The sequence below is a fragment of the Thamnophis elegans genome, chromosome 2 (assembly GCF_009769535.1).
Source record: "Thamnophis elegans isolate rThaEle1 chromosome 2, rThaEle1.pri, whole genome shotgun sequence".
NCBI classification, from domain to species: domain Eukaryota; kingdom Metazoa; phylum Chordata; class Lepidosauria; order Squamata; family Colubridae; genus Thamnophis; species Thamnophis elegans.
This window is the reverse complement of record NC_045542.1, coordinates 9,405,835-9,423,526: the sequence shown is the minus strand read 5'-3', so window position 1 is coordinate 9,423,526 and position 17,692 is coordinate 9,405,835. Positions and strand designations below refer to the sequence as shown.

At 44.1% G+C, this 17,692-nt stretch overlaps 1 protein-coding gene across 1 annotated transcript; it reads left to right on the top strand.

The window, feature by feature from the left end:
• Positions 1–91: 91 nt before the first annotated feature.
• On the top strand, positions 92–17,393 carry IDH3G (isocitrate dehydrogenase (NAD(+)) 3 non-catalytic subunit gamma). Its single transcript, XM_032211553.1, has 14 exons — positions 92–234; positions 2,928–2,969; positions 3,733–3,744; positions 4,928–5,025; positions 5,168–5,280; positions 6,176–6,236; positions 7,223–7,355; positions 8,405–8,538; positions 9,195–9,297; positions 10,162–10,308; positions 13,797–13,891; positions 14,284–14,344; positions 15,620–15,715; positions 16,886–17,393. Exons 1-14 carry the CDS (start codon positions 166–168, stop codon positions 16,886–16,888), a joined length of 1,167 nt encoding a protein of 388 aa, XP_032067444.1. The 5' UTR covers positions 92–165; the 3' UTR covers positions 16,889–17,393.
• The last annotated feature ends 299 nt before the right edge of the window (positions 17,394–17,692 follow it).

Here is a 17,692-nt window from a genome sequence, read left to right as displayed (position 1 = left end):
TTCTAGCTCTATGGTCGCAAAGACCATAGAGTCTTCCCCCCCCCCCACACACACATGTGGAGGATAAGGTTCGCGCGATCACTCGCGCGGGATTTTATCTTAAATCTCGCGGTGCCTGCCTCGTCTTATACACTCCGTGCTGGTCTCTCCGAAGGAGACTGAAGGATGGCAGTTTCGGTGGTTTTGACCACAACTAGGCAGCTTTGGAGGCCGACTCTGCTGGTACCTCGATCGGTGAGAGGTTTATTAAAGACGGTTTTAACCTCGAGTTTACGGGATGCGAAATGAAACAAGGACCCTTCGGTTTGTTCAAGGGGGAAATGGGGAAAACCGGCTGCGACTTTTCTGATTGGTTGGGGTGAGCCTGATAGGCGGTGCAAACGGAGAAAGAGGCTTTTGCATTGGTCGGAGGTCTTGTTAGGGGCATTTCCCAAAGAGGCGATTTAGATGGAGTGGATGGAATTAATTGCTCTTTGATTGGACAAGTGGAATAAACCTGAGTTATTTTGCAAAATTGGATGGCGAAGACAACGTGTGCAATTCAAGTTGGTTGGTTTGCAAAAAAACGGATTCAGATTTTTTTTTTCCCAGGTGGGAAAAAAAAGGTCTTTAAATAAAGGAGGTGCTTCTTGAGAACAGGTTCTGGAACTAGAATTCTGTTTGAGAACACAATTTTTAACTGCAACTTACCCAAGATTTCTTTTTAACTTTTGTATTATGTGTTTCTTTTAATGTTGTACGCCGCCCTGAGTCCTTGGAAGAAGGGCGGCATATAAATCGAATAAACCTAAACCTAAGATTTCTTCATTTTCTTCATTTAATTTAATTTAAATGAAAAAAAAAAGCCATTTGTTATTGTTAAACCCTGGATAGTCGTAGGGAAGGCCTTGCTGATTTATTAGAAATAGATGAAATTGATTCTGGCTATTTTTGCACACAGCTGCTCAAAGTCATTGGGAACTCCCTGCTCTTTTAAATGATATGTTGCTGTAAAACATCTGAACAGTATCCTATTTTATTTTTCATATTGGAAGCAATGATCTGGTTAATAATAATCCCTAATTTCTCTGTGCTTTGGTTTTGAAAACCTAGAAATAAGTGGGGGTGGAGGGAGAAATTGTAGCTGTTATAGACAAGGGTTTTTATACCTTGAGTGCCATCACAAAGAATTTAGAATATATTTACCTGTATTTGCATACTTTATGCAGAAGCTTTTCCACATAAACTTCTTACGTTCTGTCATACAAAACAGAGGGCATCAGTGACGTGCAGTCAGGGGAGGCACAGCCTCACCACTGTCATCATGAAAAAAAGAAAAAATGTAAAAGGAAAGAGGCTGAGGTAGTTGCTGCCAGAGTCCCCAATGGACGACTCTGCTTTACTGTTTAAAAAAGCCTCTAAAAAAGTGCCCTCTACAGGAGGAGGCGGGAGAACTACGTGCCTCATTTAGTCTGACTTTATGATCACTCGAGCAGAGTTAAGCAAGGGTTAAAAGCCGAAAAATTCCTTATGTAGATGAGGCACGTGGTTCTCTTGCCTCCTCCTGTAGAGGGCACTTTTAGAGGCTTTTTAAAACAGTAAAGCAGAGTCATCCATTGGGGACTCTGGCAGCAGCTAACCCAGCCTGACCTTAGCAGCTCTTGCCTTTTTCCTTTTACATTTTCATGATGGCAGGCAAGAGCAGAGTTGAAATCCTCTGTGATTGTGAAACAGCTGGAAAAGGTATGTGGGTCGGAGGGAGGGGGAGGAATTCAAAATTAATGTAATTTGTAAGTAATTGTAAGTAATTTGTGTGTGTGTGTGTGTGTTTGTTTGTTTCTTCACTGAGAGGGAAGGGGGTAGGAGAGGCAGGGAGGGCAGCCCGCCAGCTTTCTTTCTCTGTGTCGGGGCAGCTTTTGGCCGCCCCCCGTCTATGTCAGACATAGCGTCGGGGTTGGCTAAAAGCCTCTCTTTTTCTTTTTGCCTCACCAGCCATAAACCTCACTGCACGTCACTGGAGGGCATCCACTCCTTTTCCTACTGCCTGACTTTTCTGATTGTATAGCAAAAATGTAAAGAAGAGGTAGAAAATTAGCCCCAAGTGTTTCTCACCATTTGCTCTGTTACATGGGGCTGTTGGGTGTAATTATGTCCTTGACTTAACTACAGTTCATTTAGTGACTGTTCAAAATTACAGCAGCACTGAAAAACGATTTATGACCATTTTTCACCCTTAACAACCATTACAGCATCTGCACGGTCACCCGATTAAACTTCAGGCACTGGGCAACAGACTGATATTTATGATGGTTACAGTGTCCCTGGGTCATGTGATCACCTTTTGTGACCTTCTAAGAAGCAAAATCAATGGGGAAGCCAGGTTCAATGAACAACCGGATTACTAATTTATCAACTGCAGTCATTCACTTAACAAAAGAAAAGTCTTAAAATGGGGCAAAATTCACTTAACTGTCTTGCTTAGCAAAAAAAAAAAAAAAAGGGCTAGATTGTAGTTTTAAATTGAGGACTATCTGTACTCAACAGTGCTTAAAAACCACTGATTTGCTAGCAGTGTTGTTGCAATAGAGAAAGAGAATTCTCTGCAGGAATGGCTGTTCATTTCATTTTACTTCTCACTATTATCAGTGGGGTGAGGTTTCAGCAACAGGCTTAGGGCCAATGTCAAATTATTCCTGTTAGCTTGTGGGTAAATCCTATTAATGGAACTATGTTCAAGTTTAGAACTGCATCCTTAAACGTTTTTGTGTGCTTTTATGTAATTTGAATTTGAACAAAGTATGTGTGATTGTTCTGGTTGTCCCAATTTGATTTTCTGTAAATCACTGGTGTGAATATATTCAGATCTTGTTTCCCTCTTAAGAATCACAGACTTCTAGATTCTCAAATGTGTTCTCTTACCTATGCTGTTATTTCTGTTTGTCTCTCAGGTGCAGGCTATAATAGATGGCAGTCGCAGAAATATTGCATCAGTATGTATAATTTATGCATCTTTACTGTAGAAAGATTTTGTTGTGAAAAACCATACTCTGTTCCATGTTACAGCATTCCCCAATATGTTGGAACAGGTTCCATAGCAATTGTTTTAGATGGTCAGGCTGGGACCTGTGTAAATATCATGTTGCACTGGACCATAAGGAATGTGGTTTTCAATATTGAATGAAAATCCTCCTCTTCATTCAAAGTTAAAAACTACATATTCAATATTTTTAGAGGGTTTTTTAAGAACTGTTAGGCATTAGAAATATGTATAGTAGGAATCTTTCTCAAATTGCCCAATCATGTAATATGATACCTAAATTAATTAGCAAGAACAAATAATGAACAATACTCTAAAAGATTTTCCCAATCTTTCATTTTTTTTAAAGGTGCTTATTTAATTCTTTTTTCACTTAAAGTCAATCTTTCATGGTCCCTTTTGTCTTTGAATGAAACTTGGATATCTCTGCAATCCCGAGTGATATTGCTTCCTGAAATAAAACCCTGCGGTTTGTTATGGTTTATTTTAGGACATAAAAATTGTAAATGCTTTGTCTGAATTCAGTATTTTATGAATATATTTTATAATGTTTTTACTTAGGAGAGAGACTGTTTTGGAAAGGTAATGCAAAAACGATAGTAGCAAAATGATTCACAGTTGCTATGATGCTTAATTTTACATTTTTCAATATTAAAGTAGGCATTTTTCTTTTCTCTCTCTTCCACCTTGGGCTGTTCCTGTCACATCATCTACAGCAACAGAGTATTGTAAGTAATTTTCCTACCTCATCTTTACATGGAAAAATTAAAAGAACTGGCCAAGGGCTAAAGGCTGTCTTCTTTAGTTGCTGAATATCTAAGAGAATTGTAAATCCCTATCCTGGAAAATCCTGGACAAAGGAAATGGTTAATTTTATATTTTTATTAAAAATGCTGTTGCTGGTTCAGACCTGATGGCAGAGGTCCATTGTCAAAAATCTTTTCCTATGCTTTTCTATGTGGGTTTCTCCCAGGAATCCAAATATAGCACAGAGGTTGGGTCTGATTCCTTTTTTTTTTTTAATTGAAAATTTTGAAAAAACAAACTTTTACAAATATTTACCTCCCTCCCGCTCCACACCTAACCCCCCCAACCTTCCCTCCCCCCGACTTCCCAGAACCAATACAGGGTGTAAATCTTTAACAAAGATATTCTAAGATAAACTTTTTAAAAAAAGTTAGTGTCATCTTTCATTTGAGCTTTAACTCCTCTTTGCTAGGCTAACTCTAAACAGATTATATCATTCCTTGTTTCTGGTCTGATTCCTTTTCAAAGCCCAAACCTGTCTCATACTTCGTCTCCCAAGCATATCCTGCTCTGTCCAGAGTACCAGATAGTGCACAAGCTTCTTTGTCTCATTGAATTGTCTGTCCGTCCCAGTGGTGAGATTCAAATAATTTAACAACCGGTTCTCTGACCTAATGACCATCTGGGTAGGTGGGGCTCGGTGGTCATGTGACTGGGTGGGCATGGCCAACTCAAGGTCACTCAGGTCGATGGGCCTTAGCTGTTACAACGGAATAAGGGTTAACCGGAGAGGCAGTTTCTATAAGCAGGTCAATAAAGATTAGGCTAGAAACAACACCAGAATGTCTCCTTCCTGCCTTCCTTACAGGATTAGCCCTGTAATCGGGAAAAAACAAAAGGAGATTTCTTCCAACAATCGGTTCTCTGAGCTACTTAGAAAGTTACCAACCGGTTCTCACAAATAGGTGTGAACTGGCTGAATCCTACCACTGGTCCGTCCCCTCTGCAATGGATAACCACAGGAAAAGCTTTGATTACCCCCCATTTTTTTTTGATGGATTGATAATGATGATAATGCTCAATCATGCAGATTCTTTGAGAAGACTATGAACGATTGGATTGCTTGAAATCATCCCTTCTCTCTCTCTTTCTCTCTCTTTGTAGCCTCCCCCAGCCAAGTATGGAGGTCGCCATACTGTGACCATGATCCCAGGAGATGGGATTGGGCCAGAGCTCATGCTTCATGTCAGAGAATTGTTCCGGTATGGTTTCTTTCTTTTCCACCTTTCTGGAGCTGTGCCTAAAACAAAGTCAGCCTAACTCTGATCACTCACCCTGCTAATGCTGGAGGTTTCCATTTTCTCTGGGATGTTTGGCCCATATTTCTCTCTTTCTCTGCCATAGGCATGCCTGTGTCCCTGTGGACTTTGAGGAAGTTCTAGTGAGCTCTGCGGCATCTGAAATTGACATACAAAATGCTATCATGGCTATCCGCCGTAACCGTGTGGCTCTCAAAGGTAATGGTGGTCTTTTGTCTCACATAGATAATCTTGGAGTTGGAAGGGCTAAAACACAAAAATGGAAAAAAGCCAGTGTTTATAGAGTACAGAGATAGAATTGTGTTCTGAGCCCCCCTCGTCCCACACCAAAGCACACCGAGCCAAAGATATTTTAAGGAATTTATTAAAAGACAGGCAGGTCCTTGGCAGCAAACCAGCACAGACAAGCCTTGGCAGCAATCCAGCCTGCCAAGCTAACACCACAGTTCTCCAACTTTTAGTCAATGCGTTGACTCCTGCAACGGGGCGTGTGCACAAGCATTCCTCTTATAGTCTTGAGAGGAGCCTAATGACCACCAGCTGAGTGTAATTATCTCCTGTAACTGGGCAACTGTTCCTGACGCCTATCAGCTCTTAGGTGCTGGGCCTCCAGGAACAACTCACTGCTGACCTCCGGATCACTCTCCCTTGTCTCCCCCCCCCCCTGGTCCAAGGCTCAGGCGCCTCCTGGTGGCCAACCAGCCTCTCTGCGCCCTGCTCGGAGTCGGAACCCTGTCCAGGGTCCTCCAGAGCAGACTCATAGGGCCCCTCGCTGTCGGAGTCTGGTGGCAGCTCCAACGACTCCTGCTGGGCCACAACAGAATTGTATTGCTGAGATATGAGAAGTTAATGGAGTTTGAAATAGAGGTGGAAACAGTATCTCCTCCGGTGCCCTGAATCTTACAGTGAGAATAAAGAATCACTGTGGTCGCCAAATCTAATTGGAAGAGTTTTTAAATCATTTCTTAAAAAGGTATGAACACCAAAAAGCGATTCTATAAATGCATTTCTTGGAGTGCGTTTCTCGGTAACTTATGTTTGTTGCTCAAAAAGCCAGAGCTTTTTATTCATTTTCTTTTCCTGATCTTTATAGGAAACATCGAGACAAACCATAACCTGCCACCTTCCCACAAGTCCCGGAACAACATATTGCGGTAAGACAAAACGTCAACTTAAAATGACTGTTTTGGAACTAGTTAAGCCAGACCTGCACAAACGTTCTCTTTCAGGCAGACAGACAGGCGTATCTGTTGCTCCAATAGCAACAGAAGTCTGTCTGAGGTCTAGAATTAGACAGCCAGAAGCAGCAGTCCTGATAGCATGTTCAGGTTGGGGGTTCAAGGCTGATCAGCTAGATTGAAGAAGAGGGACATAGCCTGTTTCCTTTGCAGGCTGCATTTCTCCTGGTGCTTTCTTTTCTTTTTTTTAATATATTTTTATTTAAATGTTACAGTTAAGTAGATAAAAAGAAATACAAACTATTACTGGTGAAAATTCATGGCATATTACGTGTCTCTGAAGGAACAAAGATGGCACAATGGTGAGATTGGCAGTTAGAAAGTAAATTCCGGCTGACAAAATCTCTCTGGAAAAGGGAAACGTCATGAAATCACCCTCTTCTACTCCAGACAACCGCTACTCATAAGTAATTCAATTTGATCTGATAAGCCACTGTAGATGTCATCGTCTGCAATGCTCTCTTCCGTGGGAAATGGCCATCACTGATGCTGCTCCTGACGGCTTGAAGCCCATGTTTGCAAATGACGGTTGTATATAGAGTTTCAATATCCATGATAGCTAAAATAGTGTTGCCAAGAAGATTGCCAAAGAATTTCAGTTTTCTTAGGAAGATTGTGGTGTCTCTTATGTAGACGGTGCTGGTAGTATAAGGTTTAAGTTCATAAATTCAGATATTGCAGCTATTAAGGTTCCAAGCTTGAAATAATGGGATTATCTGAATTGTTTGATCTGTGTATTTTTAGAAGGAAGAACTCCTGGAGTGTTTTCTCTATAGAAGCGGTCTTTTATGTCCTTAGGAGTTTATTTCATAAGGCTACATACTGTAGTTCCTGGTGCTTTCTTAAGCAGCTGAAAAGCAGTGACTCTCCACTGTGCGAGCTTGCCTTTTCTATTTCCACAGTACTACTTTGGATCTCTTTGCCAATGTGATTCATTGCAAGAGCCTTCGAGGTGTGGCAACCAGGCACCAGGACATCGACATCCTCATTGTCCGGGAGAACACAGAGGGGGAATACAGCAGCCTAGAACATGAGGTGCTCTTTTATACAGGAAGCTCACGGTGTTCGTTTCTCTTTCCACGTTTGCTGCTAGCCTCAACCTCATTTGCATGTGGGGGGGCGGTTTAAATCTCTGTCCTACAATTGTATATTTGTTGGCTTTGCTGCACTGAGGAAGGTAAGGGAATGGTGATAGTGCTGTATGGAAGACTGTTGTGGCCCAACAGGAGCCGTTGGAGCTGCCACCAGACTCCAACAGCGAGGGGCCCTATGAGTCGGCTTTGGAGGATGTGGAGGACCCTGGACAGGGTTCCGACTCCGAGCAGGGCGCAGAGAGGCTGGTTGGCCACCAGGAGGCGCCTGAGCCTTGGACCAGTGGGGAGGAGACACGGGAGTGTAATCTGGACGTCAGCAGTGGGGAGGAGCCAAGGGAGTTGTTCCTAAATGCCCGGCACCGGCGAGCTAATAGGCGTAAAGAACAGTTACGCAGTTACAGGAGGTAATTGCACTCAGCTGGTGGTAATTAGGCTCCTCTCCAGACTATAAAAGGAATGATTGTGCACACGCCCCTTTTGCAGAAGTCAACGCATTAACTAATGTTGGAGAACTGTGGTGTTAGCTTGGCAGGCTGGAGTGCTGCCAAGGCTTGTCTGTGCTAGATTGCTGCCAAGGCTTATCTGCTGGTTTGCTGCCAATGACCTGTCTGTGAATAAATTCCGTAAAGTATCTTTGGCTCTGAGTGCTTTGGTGGTCAGAACAGAAGACTATAGAACTAAGTGTCTTTACGATGTTGGCATGTCAAAGGTCAGCCTGCAGAGTCAGAAACTCGTGGACTGAGAGTCTTCTTTATTAGGAGCTGTTTGTTGGCAGTCCAGAGACTTATCCTACTACGTATCTTTTTCTACCTTTAAGGCAAGACAAGGTACTTGCAAAGATTGTATAGGTATAAGGGAATCACAAGCCAAGATCTTGTATGAAATGGTTCTCTTGTCTGGATTTGAGTTTTCTTGCCCTGTCGACACCAGAGCCTGCTTGCGCATGGCCAGTGGTGGAACCCAGGAGCACTGATCATGCCCTTTCCACAGAGCGTCTCTGGCGTGGTGGAGAGCCTCAAGATCATCACAAAGACCAAGTCGCTGCGCATTGCTGAATATGCTTTCAGGTTGGCACACGAAGCTGGTCGTAAGAAAGTGACAGCTGTCCACAAGGCCAATATTATGTAAGTTGGAAGATTAAGAACCGAGTTGACATAGCACAGCAGTCCTTAATTGGGTTAACTGATTTGTTGAATAAACCATAGTGGGCTGACTTTATTTAACCCATCACAAACATTGTGACTTAGTGCGAGGTGTGAATTGTATGTAGAACATTCTGTAGCCTAATAGAGCCGAGGTGGCCCAGTGGTTAAATGCAGCACTGCAGGCTACTTCAGCTGACTGCAGTTCAGCAGTTCGGCTGTTCAAATCTCACCGGCTCAGGATTGACTCAGCCTTCCATCCTTCCGAGGTGGGTAAAATGAGGACCCGGATTGTTGTTGGGGGCAATATGCTGACTCTGTAAACCGCTTAGAGAGGGCTGAAAGCCCTATGAAGCGGTATATAAGTCTAACTGCTATTGCTATTGCTAATAGTAACCAGGCTCTGTGGCAAGTACTGTCAGATATGGTACCTCTACTTTCCCCATATAGACTCTTCAGGTTTAGGATAGTTATTTTCTTGTGCTGTGGGGTGGAGAGTCTGGCCTTTTCTCTTTGTGTTTTTTCTTGCTCCACAAACCTTCTTAACTCTTTTTCTGAAGCTCTCATTGCCTCTGTTGTTTTTGCTGGAGACCAACCATTTGCTGTGGCTCACTTGTTCCTCTTTTCCTCCCCTAAAGGAAACTGGGTGACGGTTTGTTCCTGCAGTGTTGCAAAGAGGTGGCATCCGGCTACCCAAACATCACCTTTGAGAGCATGATTGTTGACAATACCACCATGCAGGTACCGTCATGTTGGTTTAGTTTTCAGGTCCAGCTGCGGCGGTAGGAAGCTGCTTTACACTGAGTAAGGCCCTCGGGCCATGTTGTCCCTTAGATTAATTTAAGTAACCGTGACCCGTCAAAATCGCGCTCGACTAAGCCGCGCCCAATTAAACCGCTTCGCTGACGTCATCAACAGGGCGACAACAGCCAGCGCGGAGAAAGAAGGGTGCTTTAAATAGCGCTTTGAAAGCAAGCCGATTCAACTTAAGGTAAGGGTTAGGTTTAGGGTTAGCTTTAGGGTTAGGTTTAGGGTTAGGTTAAGGGTTAGAGTTAGGTTTAGGGTTCGGTTAAGGGTTCGGTTAAGGGTTAGGGTTAGGTTTAGGGTTAGGTTAAGGGTTAGGGTTAGGTTTAGGGTTAGGTTAAGGGTTAGGTTTAGGATTAGGTTTAGGATTAGGTTTAGGGGGGTTAGGTTTAGGTTTAGGGGTTAATTTTAGGTTTAGGGTTTACAGCGTGCTTCTGTCTCCACGCTGTTGTCACCCTGTTGATGACGTCAGTGACGCGGTTTAGTCGGGCGCGATTTAGTCGAGCATGGTTTTGTGGTGGAACCTAAGTAACAAGAGTTTTCCAGATTTCCAAGCAGATTCATTGAGTCTGCTTCGAAGTTCGTGGGACTGAATTTAGCAATCTGTAATCATATTTCTTGATTAGGATTTGCACTTTTTATATGGTGGACAGAAATGATTTTAATTATAGGTCTTTATGCATACTTTCAGTTTAGATGCAAAGAAATCACCCCGTGTCTCCTCAGGGGTGGGTAAGAGAGAGAGAAAAAAGCATGTTATGAATACTGGGATAACTCACTGCTTTTTTTTAAAATCTCCAGCTGGTTTCCCGCCCACAGCAGTTTGACGTCATGGTTATGCCTAACCTCTATGGCAATATTGTCAACAATGTCTGCGCTGGATTGGTTGGCGGTCCAGGCCTAGTCCCAGGAGCCAATTATGGCCGTGACTATGCAGTTTTTGAAACGGTAAGGCGTGTGAGATGGCTACGTTTTTGAGAGGGGTGGCTCTCCAAATCACAACTCAGTCATGATAAACAGTAAGGAAACGGGAAGATACCTTTCAATCCACCATTGCAATATTTCCCAACTACTGGAGGCATAACATTGGTGAAATGCATGAGGAGCCTGCGGGATACAGGCTCATTGACATGGTTCAAACACCTCCTGGTTGATCAGGCCGGAGGAACTTTTCCTCCATCTGGAGGTGACCGAGCTTTGCAAGCAGCAAAAGGCTCTTTCGCAGGGGTGGGTTGCTAATCCCGTTCCAACCGGTTCGGTTGGAACGGGGCCGGCGGCATCCTCGTGCACATTTCATGCATGCGTCTTAGCGCCTGCGCGATGCTCCAGCTGCTCGCGGAGACTCACGCGGGAGCTGTATGTGTCATCCAGCTGCTTGCGGAGAATCACGCAGGCGCTGTATGTGCCATGCGCCTGCGTGGAAGTGCAGAAGCCTTCAAAGACCGGTAAGGAGCGCGGGCGGGCGGGTGGGCCCTTTGCCGTTCCCGGAAGTTACTTACTGTATATACTCGAGTATAAGCTGAAAAAAGCCGCCTCGGCTTATACTCGAGTCAGTGAAAAATTTGCCCAAAATGGAGGAGAAAAAGGGGCGGGGCCATGCCGCTGGGTGACACTCGTGAATGGCCCAGTGCCCCTGTGAGTTTCCCCTCCCTCTGTGTCAGTTTGCCGCGCAGCGCGCACCGCACCATCCCCCCTCCTCACGTTCTAATGTAATGCAGGGCTGTCTTACGATTCCCCTTCCTCCCCCTCCTGCCGCTCTGCAACGATGTCCCACCTCCTCCTTGTTATGGCAAGCAGCCACATAGCGATGTCCCACCTCCTCTGGTACAGTGATCCAATGATAGGAATCACTGTGCCGTGTGTCATAGGAGGCGGGACATCGCTCCCGCGGCTGCACGGGACATCATCATCACAGAGGGACATTAGCATCATGAGGTGAGTGAAGTATTTCATTGAATACACCGCTAGTTTACTGTTTTTCTTTGAAATAAATATTCAAAAACATTATTGGTATCTATTTTTATTTTTGAAATTTACCGGTAGCTGCTGCATTTCCCACCCTAGGCTTATACTCGAGTCAATAACTTTTCCAGTTTTTTGTGGTAAAATTAGGTGCCTCGGCTTATATTCGGGTCGGCCTATACTCGAGTATATACGGTACTTCCAGGTTCGCCGACCAACCGGTTCGCGGGGACCGCCGCGAACCGGTTGAAACCCACCCCTGCTCTTTCGGTAGTTTGGTTCTTTGCTGGTTGATGCTGTAAAGAGGAAAAGAACAATAGAATAGTTTTTTTCCTACTGCGGCTGTTAAGTGAGTATCACAGTCCTCAAGCCTTCTCTTTCTTGCACTTAATCTACCTGTAGGTTTCGCTCGCATGCGACTTTGCAAGCTGCTGCCAGAAGCAAGATGCCCACTCTTCCATTTCTCTCGCTTCTCACTGCTGCTTATCAAGCAGCAGAGGTTTTACAGCAGCTTCTTGCCTTGCCTTTCAGTTAATAATGCCGTGACTAGTTTGTGCTTTGAAAACCTACAGCAGAACCTGTTTCAAGTGCTATTGCCGCAATACTTTTGAATTCTGAAAATTAGCAGTAAATCAGAGTTGGTAAAGACTAGTTAAACCATTTGAGTTCCAATTCTTTATCTTTTCGCAACCCGTTAACCTGACAGAATGCCTTAAATATGTCTTCCTTGGGGGAAAAAAAGGGGGTCTTCTTTTATTTCTGTCATGGCAAGACCCAGGTTCTTTGATAAAGATAGTTCTCAGCTTACAGCCATTTGTTAAGCAATCCTCTAGAGTTACAATGGTGCTGAAAAAAAATGCCTTGCACTTAACGATTGTCGCAGCATCCCCAGTTGTGATCATTTTTGTGCACTTGACAGCTGGCATGTATTTATAATGTCGCTGCATTCTGAGGTCATGTAATTGGCAGCCAGCCAGCTTCTGACAAGCCAAGTCAATTGTGGAAGCTGTATTTTTCGCTCCATAAGATGCTCGCCCATAAGACGCACCTAGGTTTAGGGGAGGAAAACTAGAAAAAAAAAAAATCTGTCTCTGCCTCCCAGAGAGAATTCTGCAGTTCTGTACGTCCAGCTAGCATCCTTGCAGCAAACAGCAAACAGCCTGGTTAGCTTCAGCATGTTATTGCAGCCCCAGCAGTAGCTTCAGTGGTGGGATTCAGCCAGTTCGCACCTATTCGGAGAACCGGTTGTTAACTTTCTAAGTAGTTCAGAGAACCGATTGTTGGAAGAAATCTCCTTTTGTTTTTTCCCATTTTGCAGGGCTAATCCTGTAAGGAAGGCAGGAAGGAAACATTCTGGTGTTGTTTCTAGCCTAATCTTTATTGCCCTGCTTACAGAAACTGCCTCTCCAGTTATTTATTTATTTATTTATTTTATTATTTATTTATTTTATTTTATTATTTATTTATTTATTTATTTATTTGTTTGTTTGTTTGTTTGTCTTGTATGCTGCCCACTCCTGGAGGACTCCGGGCGGCTCACAAAAGACAAGGGAAAGGGGGGGAACGAGACAAAGACAACATATTAAAAACAAAACCAACATTCACAATTTCCGTGGAGGTAGATGCTTCTCAGCTCCCCCCCAGCCTGCTGGAACAGCCAGGACTTGGTGGCTTTGCGGAAGGCCGGGAGGGTAGTAAGGGTCCGGATCTCAGTTAATCCTTATGACATTGTAACAGCTAAGGCGAAGCGCCCATCGACCTGAGTGACCTTGAGTTGGCCAAGCCCACCCAGTCACATGACCACCGAGCCCCACCTACCGAGATGGTCATTAGGGCAGAGAACCGGCTGTTAACTTATTTGAATCCCACCAATGAGTGGCTTGTCAGGCTCCGCTCCATTTGCACCCACCACTGGTCAGCTGAGCGACAGCTGGATCCCGGACTCCTATAGCCCCGCTGATCAGTGGGCTGGCTGGCTGACTGGAAACGCTGCCGTTACTTTCTCCTCCGTGTCTGCTGCCTCCTCCGGGAACGCTGGAGCCTTCACCGCTGAGCACCTGTTCAGCGGTTGGTCGGCCACACAGAATACTGCCAACCAGCTGTCCCAGGCAGCGGGGATTGCTGCCACTGTTCACTGCTGCTGCCCGTCTCCCGTATTCACTCCATAAGCCGCGCAGACATTTCCACCCACTTTTTTTTGGGGGGGGGGGGAATATGTCTTAACGGAGCAAAAAATACGGTACTTAATGACGATTTACTTGAAAACTGCAGCAAAAAAAAAAAGTTCGTAAAATCATGCACAATCTCTTTAATTACCTTGATTAGCAACATAAATTCCTGTCCCAATTGTGGTTATGTCAAGAACGACCCCCTACAATTATTGTGGGACGTAGCACCCAAAAGGTTGTGGATGTCTTGGGATATTACTGGAATCGTCCCTTAGGTTTTCCTTTTATCTCCCCATTTCTCCACAGGCCACACGCAATACCGGCAAAAGCATCGCAGGCAAGAACATTGCGAACCCCACGGCAATGCTCCTTGCCAGCTGTATGATGCTGGATCATCTCAGGTATGTGGTCGGAGGGTTAAATGAAGGCTCAGAATATACTGAAGGGGTTCCTAAAAAAGGAAAGGTGGGATCGAAATGAACGAACAATCCCTAGAAGCAGCTGCCATCATATAGAGCCAAGGTGCAGCCCTGCAGGCTACTTCAGCTGACTGCAGTTCGGCTGTTCAAATCTCACCGGCTCAGGGTTGACTCAGCCTTCCATCCTTCCGAGGTGGGTGAAATGAGGACCCGGACTCTGGGGGCGATATGCTGACTCTGTAAACCGCTTAGGGCTGAAAGCCCTATGAAGCGGTATATAAGTCTAACTGCTATTGCTATTGCTATATTGGGGATGGGGAAAAAAAGGCTGGTTTGGGTTGCTGTTCTTAAGAAAGATCTGTCATCCATTGCAGATTGCACAGCTACGCGTCCGTGATCCGCAAGGCAGTCTTTACCGCCATGGATGACGCGGAAGTGAGTTGCTCTTATTCTGATCCTGGACTGTCTTTGATCAAGCTAATGGGAAGTAATAAAGGGTGTTTTTTTTTAATTTAAAAAAAGATCTAGTTAGTTGGACTTTAGGGACCACGAGTGTCCTTAGAATCTCTTGGAAAAGTGGAAATGAATTTCTTGATACTGGATGGAATCTATTTGGGTGTATTGCCATAATAAAATACTATATTACACAACATGCTGGAGAGAGTAGAAACAAGATGTTTTCCTATTCCAGAATGGAGTAAAGTTGCTCTTAATATTTGCCTAGGGAGAAATTCACAGAAGAACTCAACTAAAACAGATGTATTGTAGATGAAAGCCAGTTCGGTGTAGTGGGTGACCTTGGGCCAATCGCTCTCTCCCAGCCTTAAGAGGCAGGCAGTGGCAACACACTTCTGAAATCTTGCCAGGAAAACTGCTGGGAGTTGTTCACAGTTGCCAGAAGTTAACACTGACTTTGAGGTACACACACATGGACACACACACACACACACAGAAGAAAGATGAACCATTTTTATGAGTAGAAAGCTGGATTGTTAGGATTAGTATTATAGAGCCATCTTTTTTGTGATGCTCTCCAAGAATAGAGAGTGAAAACTATCCTAAAAAGGCTTTGATCTGCAACAATGGAAAGAATTGCAACTGGTCCTTCTCCAATAACAGAATTTTGACGTTGGAGAGGAATAAAAAAAATAAAATACCAGAAACAGCTATGGGATACACAGGGTGTCCCAGTCTCGGTTTCTTGACTTCCTCTGCAAAGTTATGGGCCTGTACATCAAACGTCCCAGCTGTCAATGATGTAATTCACACTGATCCCATTGGGTACAACAGAAAGTCAAAATAAGAAAAGAATGTAAATTCAAATGGAGAGAAGTTTGCCCTGCCCAATTCTCCAGGTTGGAGGGGGAGCACCCCCAAAACCTACGGAAGGGTTCCCCCTCCCATCTTGGGTTTACTGTGCTTAAGGTTAATGATGGACGCATGTCAGATAAAACTCATTCTTTATACATTTGAATTTATCCAAGAGTTGACAAGAGTATTGCAGTGCCCTCACCATAACATTTCATTTTCTGTATAAAAGTTTAATTGTATTTAACTTGGTAAGATCCTCACTTATGCCACCTCTGCTCAGGAACTATAGTTGCAAAAGGCCAGATGTTCAGCACTTCAACTAATTGTGGGACATCTACTGCTGCAGTGCAGTTGAGAGTGAGGCTGGCTTAGTGCAGTTCTGTATTTTCTTCTCTTTAGACCCACACGCCAGATATTGGGGGCCAGGGCACCACCTCAGCAGCCGTTCAATCAATTATGAAGCAGATGAGCCAGCCTAAGTCTCACCTGGCACAGGTAAGAGAACAGAAGGAAGTTTTCAGATTGGGGGCTGGGGCTGGTTGCAGTGAATTAATTGCACGCTTGGGCTACAGGGCATGCCAGACCCATGGACACAGCTGCATTTATTTTTTAGTAGGAATTAGATGTACAGGCAGTCCTTGACTTGTCACCATTTGTTTAACAAGCCAAGTTATGAGGGTGCTCAAAAAACGGTATTTCTGATTCTCCTTCTCATGTCCATTGCAGTCTCCCTGCCGTCATCGTGATCAAAATTTGGGCACTTGAAAACTTGTGTATTTACGATGATTGCAGCATCCCGAGGTCACATGATCACTGTTGATGACCTTCCCAGGGGGCTTCCAACAGGCAAAGTCGGGGATGGGGTGTAAGCCAGATTGGTTCAATCATTGTCATAATTTGCTTAACAAAGACGGCAGAAAAGATTGTAAAATCAGGCACAACTCAAGCCGAGGATTATTTCTAAAGCAAAGGGGGAAAGGGATAATACGCAACAGAGGGTTGTAGCCCTTCTCCAATATGGCATTGGTCACGTAGGTTTAATACCCATCAATTTTCTATGGGAGAAAGTTTGGGGACTGGTCCAAGTCAATGGGAGGATGCCAGATGGGAAAAAATATTCTAGATTTTCTTTTTAAATTGTTTTGCCCATAATAAAAGCCAAGATATCATTTAGAAGGGTTCCACCACAATACCGCGAAGCCCTTATCTGCGGAGACATAAGCTCGAGTGCTAATCCGCGCCGTCCGAATCGCTAAAGGAAATGCGACCTTACCGCGCTGACATAAGGGCGGAGGGCAAATCCGCGCCTTCCGAAGCACTCAGCACCCTAAACCTAACCCTAAACCTAACCCCTAAACCTAATCCTAACCTTTACCTTAATTTAAATCGGCTTTCTGCCGCCGCGCTGTTGTCACGGCAGTGATGACGCGCGGTGATGACGTCGCGGCTTTAGCGACACGGTTTTACCACCGCTATTTTGACGAGCGCGGTTTTGTCGTGCCACAATTTAGAAGAGGTCATTGTAGGTAAGATCAGATTGAAATGTCACTTGCCTGGCCCTAGATTTTTGGTTTTTTGCAGTGTAGCAATTTAGCAACATAGCCTGATTCTGTACTGAAAGACACTAACTAATAATATTATTACATTTGCTTTTTGTTTAAATAGTAAATGAAGCTGAAGGCCGAAGCTGCCCCAGCTACAGCAGACACCCATTCTTTTCCTTCAGTAAAAACAAAGGAGCAACTCTTACGAATGGTACAGACCTTTTCATTTCGAACTATTCAAGTATCCTCCTTCTGTATATAGCGCGTAAGTTAATGTTTCTCACCCAGCTCCCTGAACTGGAGATAATAAATGTAAACAGAGAGGTTTTCTGGACTCTTGTTTTTAGTCTGGTTGACAGAAAATCGTAACAGTAAAAATAAAATGGAGTGACTTGAAATAAAACGAATGCTGAAGTATCCTGAAAACCAAGGTCTGGAGAACAGTAGCCAGAACCAGGACTGGCTATTCAGTTAAGAACGGGGAATGATGTGAGAAACATTGCAAAAATGGCATTGCTGTTGTTATCTTTGAATCTATGAATGTTGACCTTCATCGTTTTTATACAATCAGACGACACAAAAACTATAATTATTTTGATTTAGAAAATAAAAGCTCACACTTATTACAATGCATCCCCCCCAACATATGAATAACATAGATTTTCTAATTTGCCTAACTCTTGTTAGAGGAGCCGAGATGGCGCAGTGGTTAGCGTGCAGGACTGCAGGCCACTTCAGCTGACTGTTACCTGCAGTTCCGCGGTTCTAATCTCACCGGCTCAAGGTTGACTCAGCCTTCCATCCTTCCGAGGTGGGTGAAATGAGGACCCGGATTGTTGTTAGGGGCGATATGCTGACTCTGTAAACCGCTTAGAGAGCGCTGAAAGCCCTATGAAGCGGTATATAAGTCTAACTGCTATTGCTATTG

Excerpts from the sequence above, each read along its gene's own strand:
- IDH3G (XM_032211553.1), top strand. The coding sequence starts at position 166 with ATGGCAGTTTCGGTGGTTTTGACCACAACTAGGCAGCTTTGGAGGCCG. Across the intron at positions 5,026-5,167 it reads CATGTCAGAGAATTGTTCCG|GCATGCCTGTGTCCCTGTGG; the intron begins GTATGGTTTCTT and ends TCTCTGCCATAG. Across the intron at positions 10,309-13,796 it reads ACTATGCAGTTTTTGAAACG|GCCACACGCAATACCGGCAA; the intron begins GTAAGGCGTGTG and ends ATTTCTCCACAG.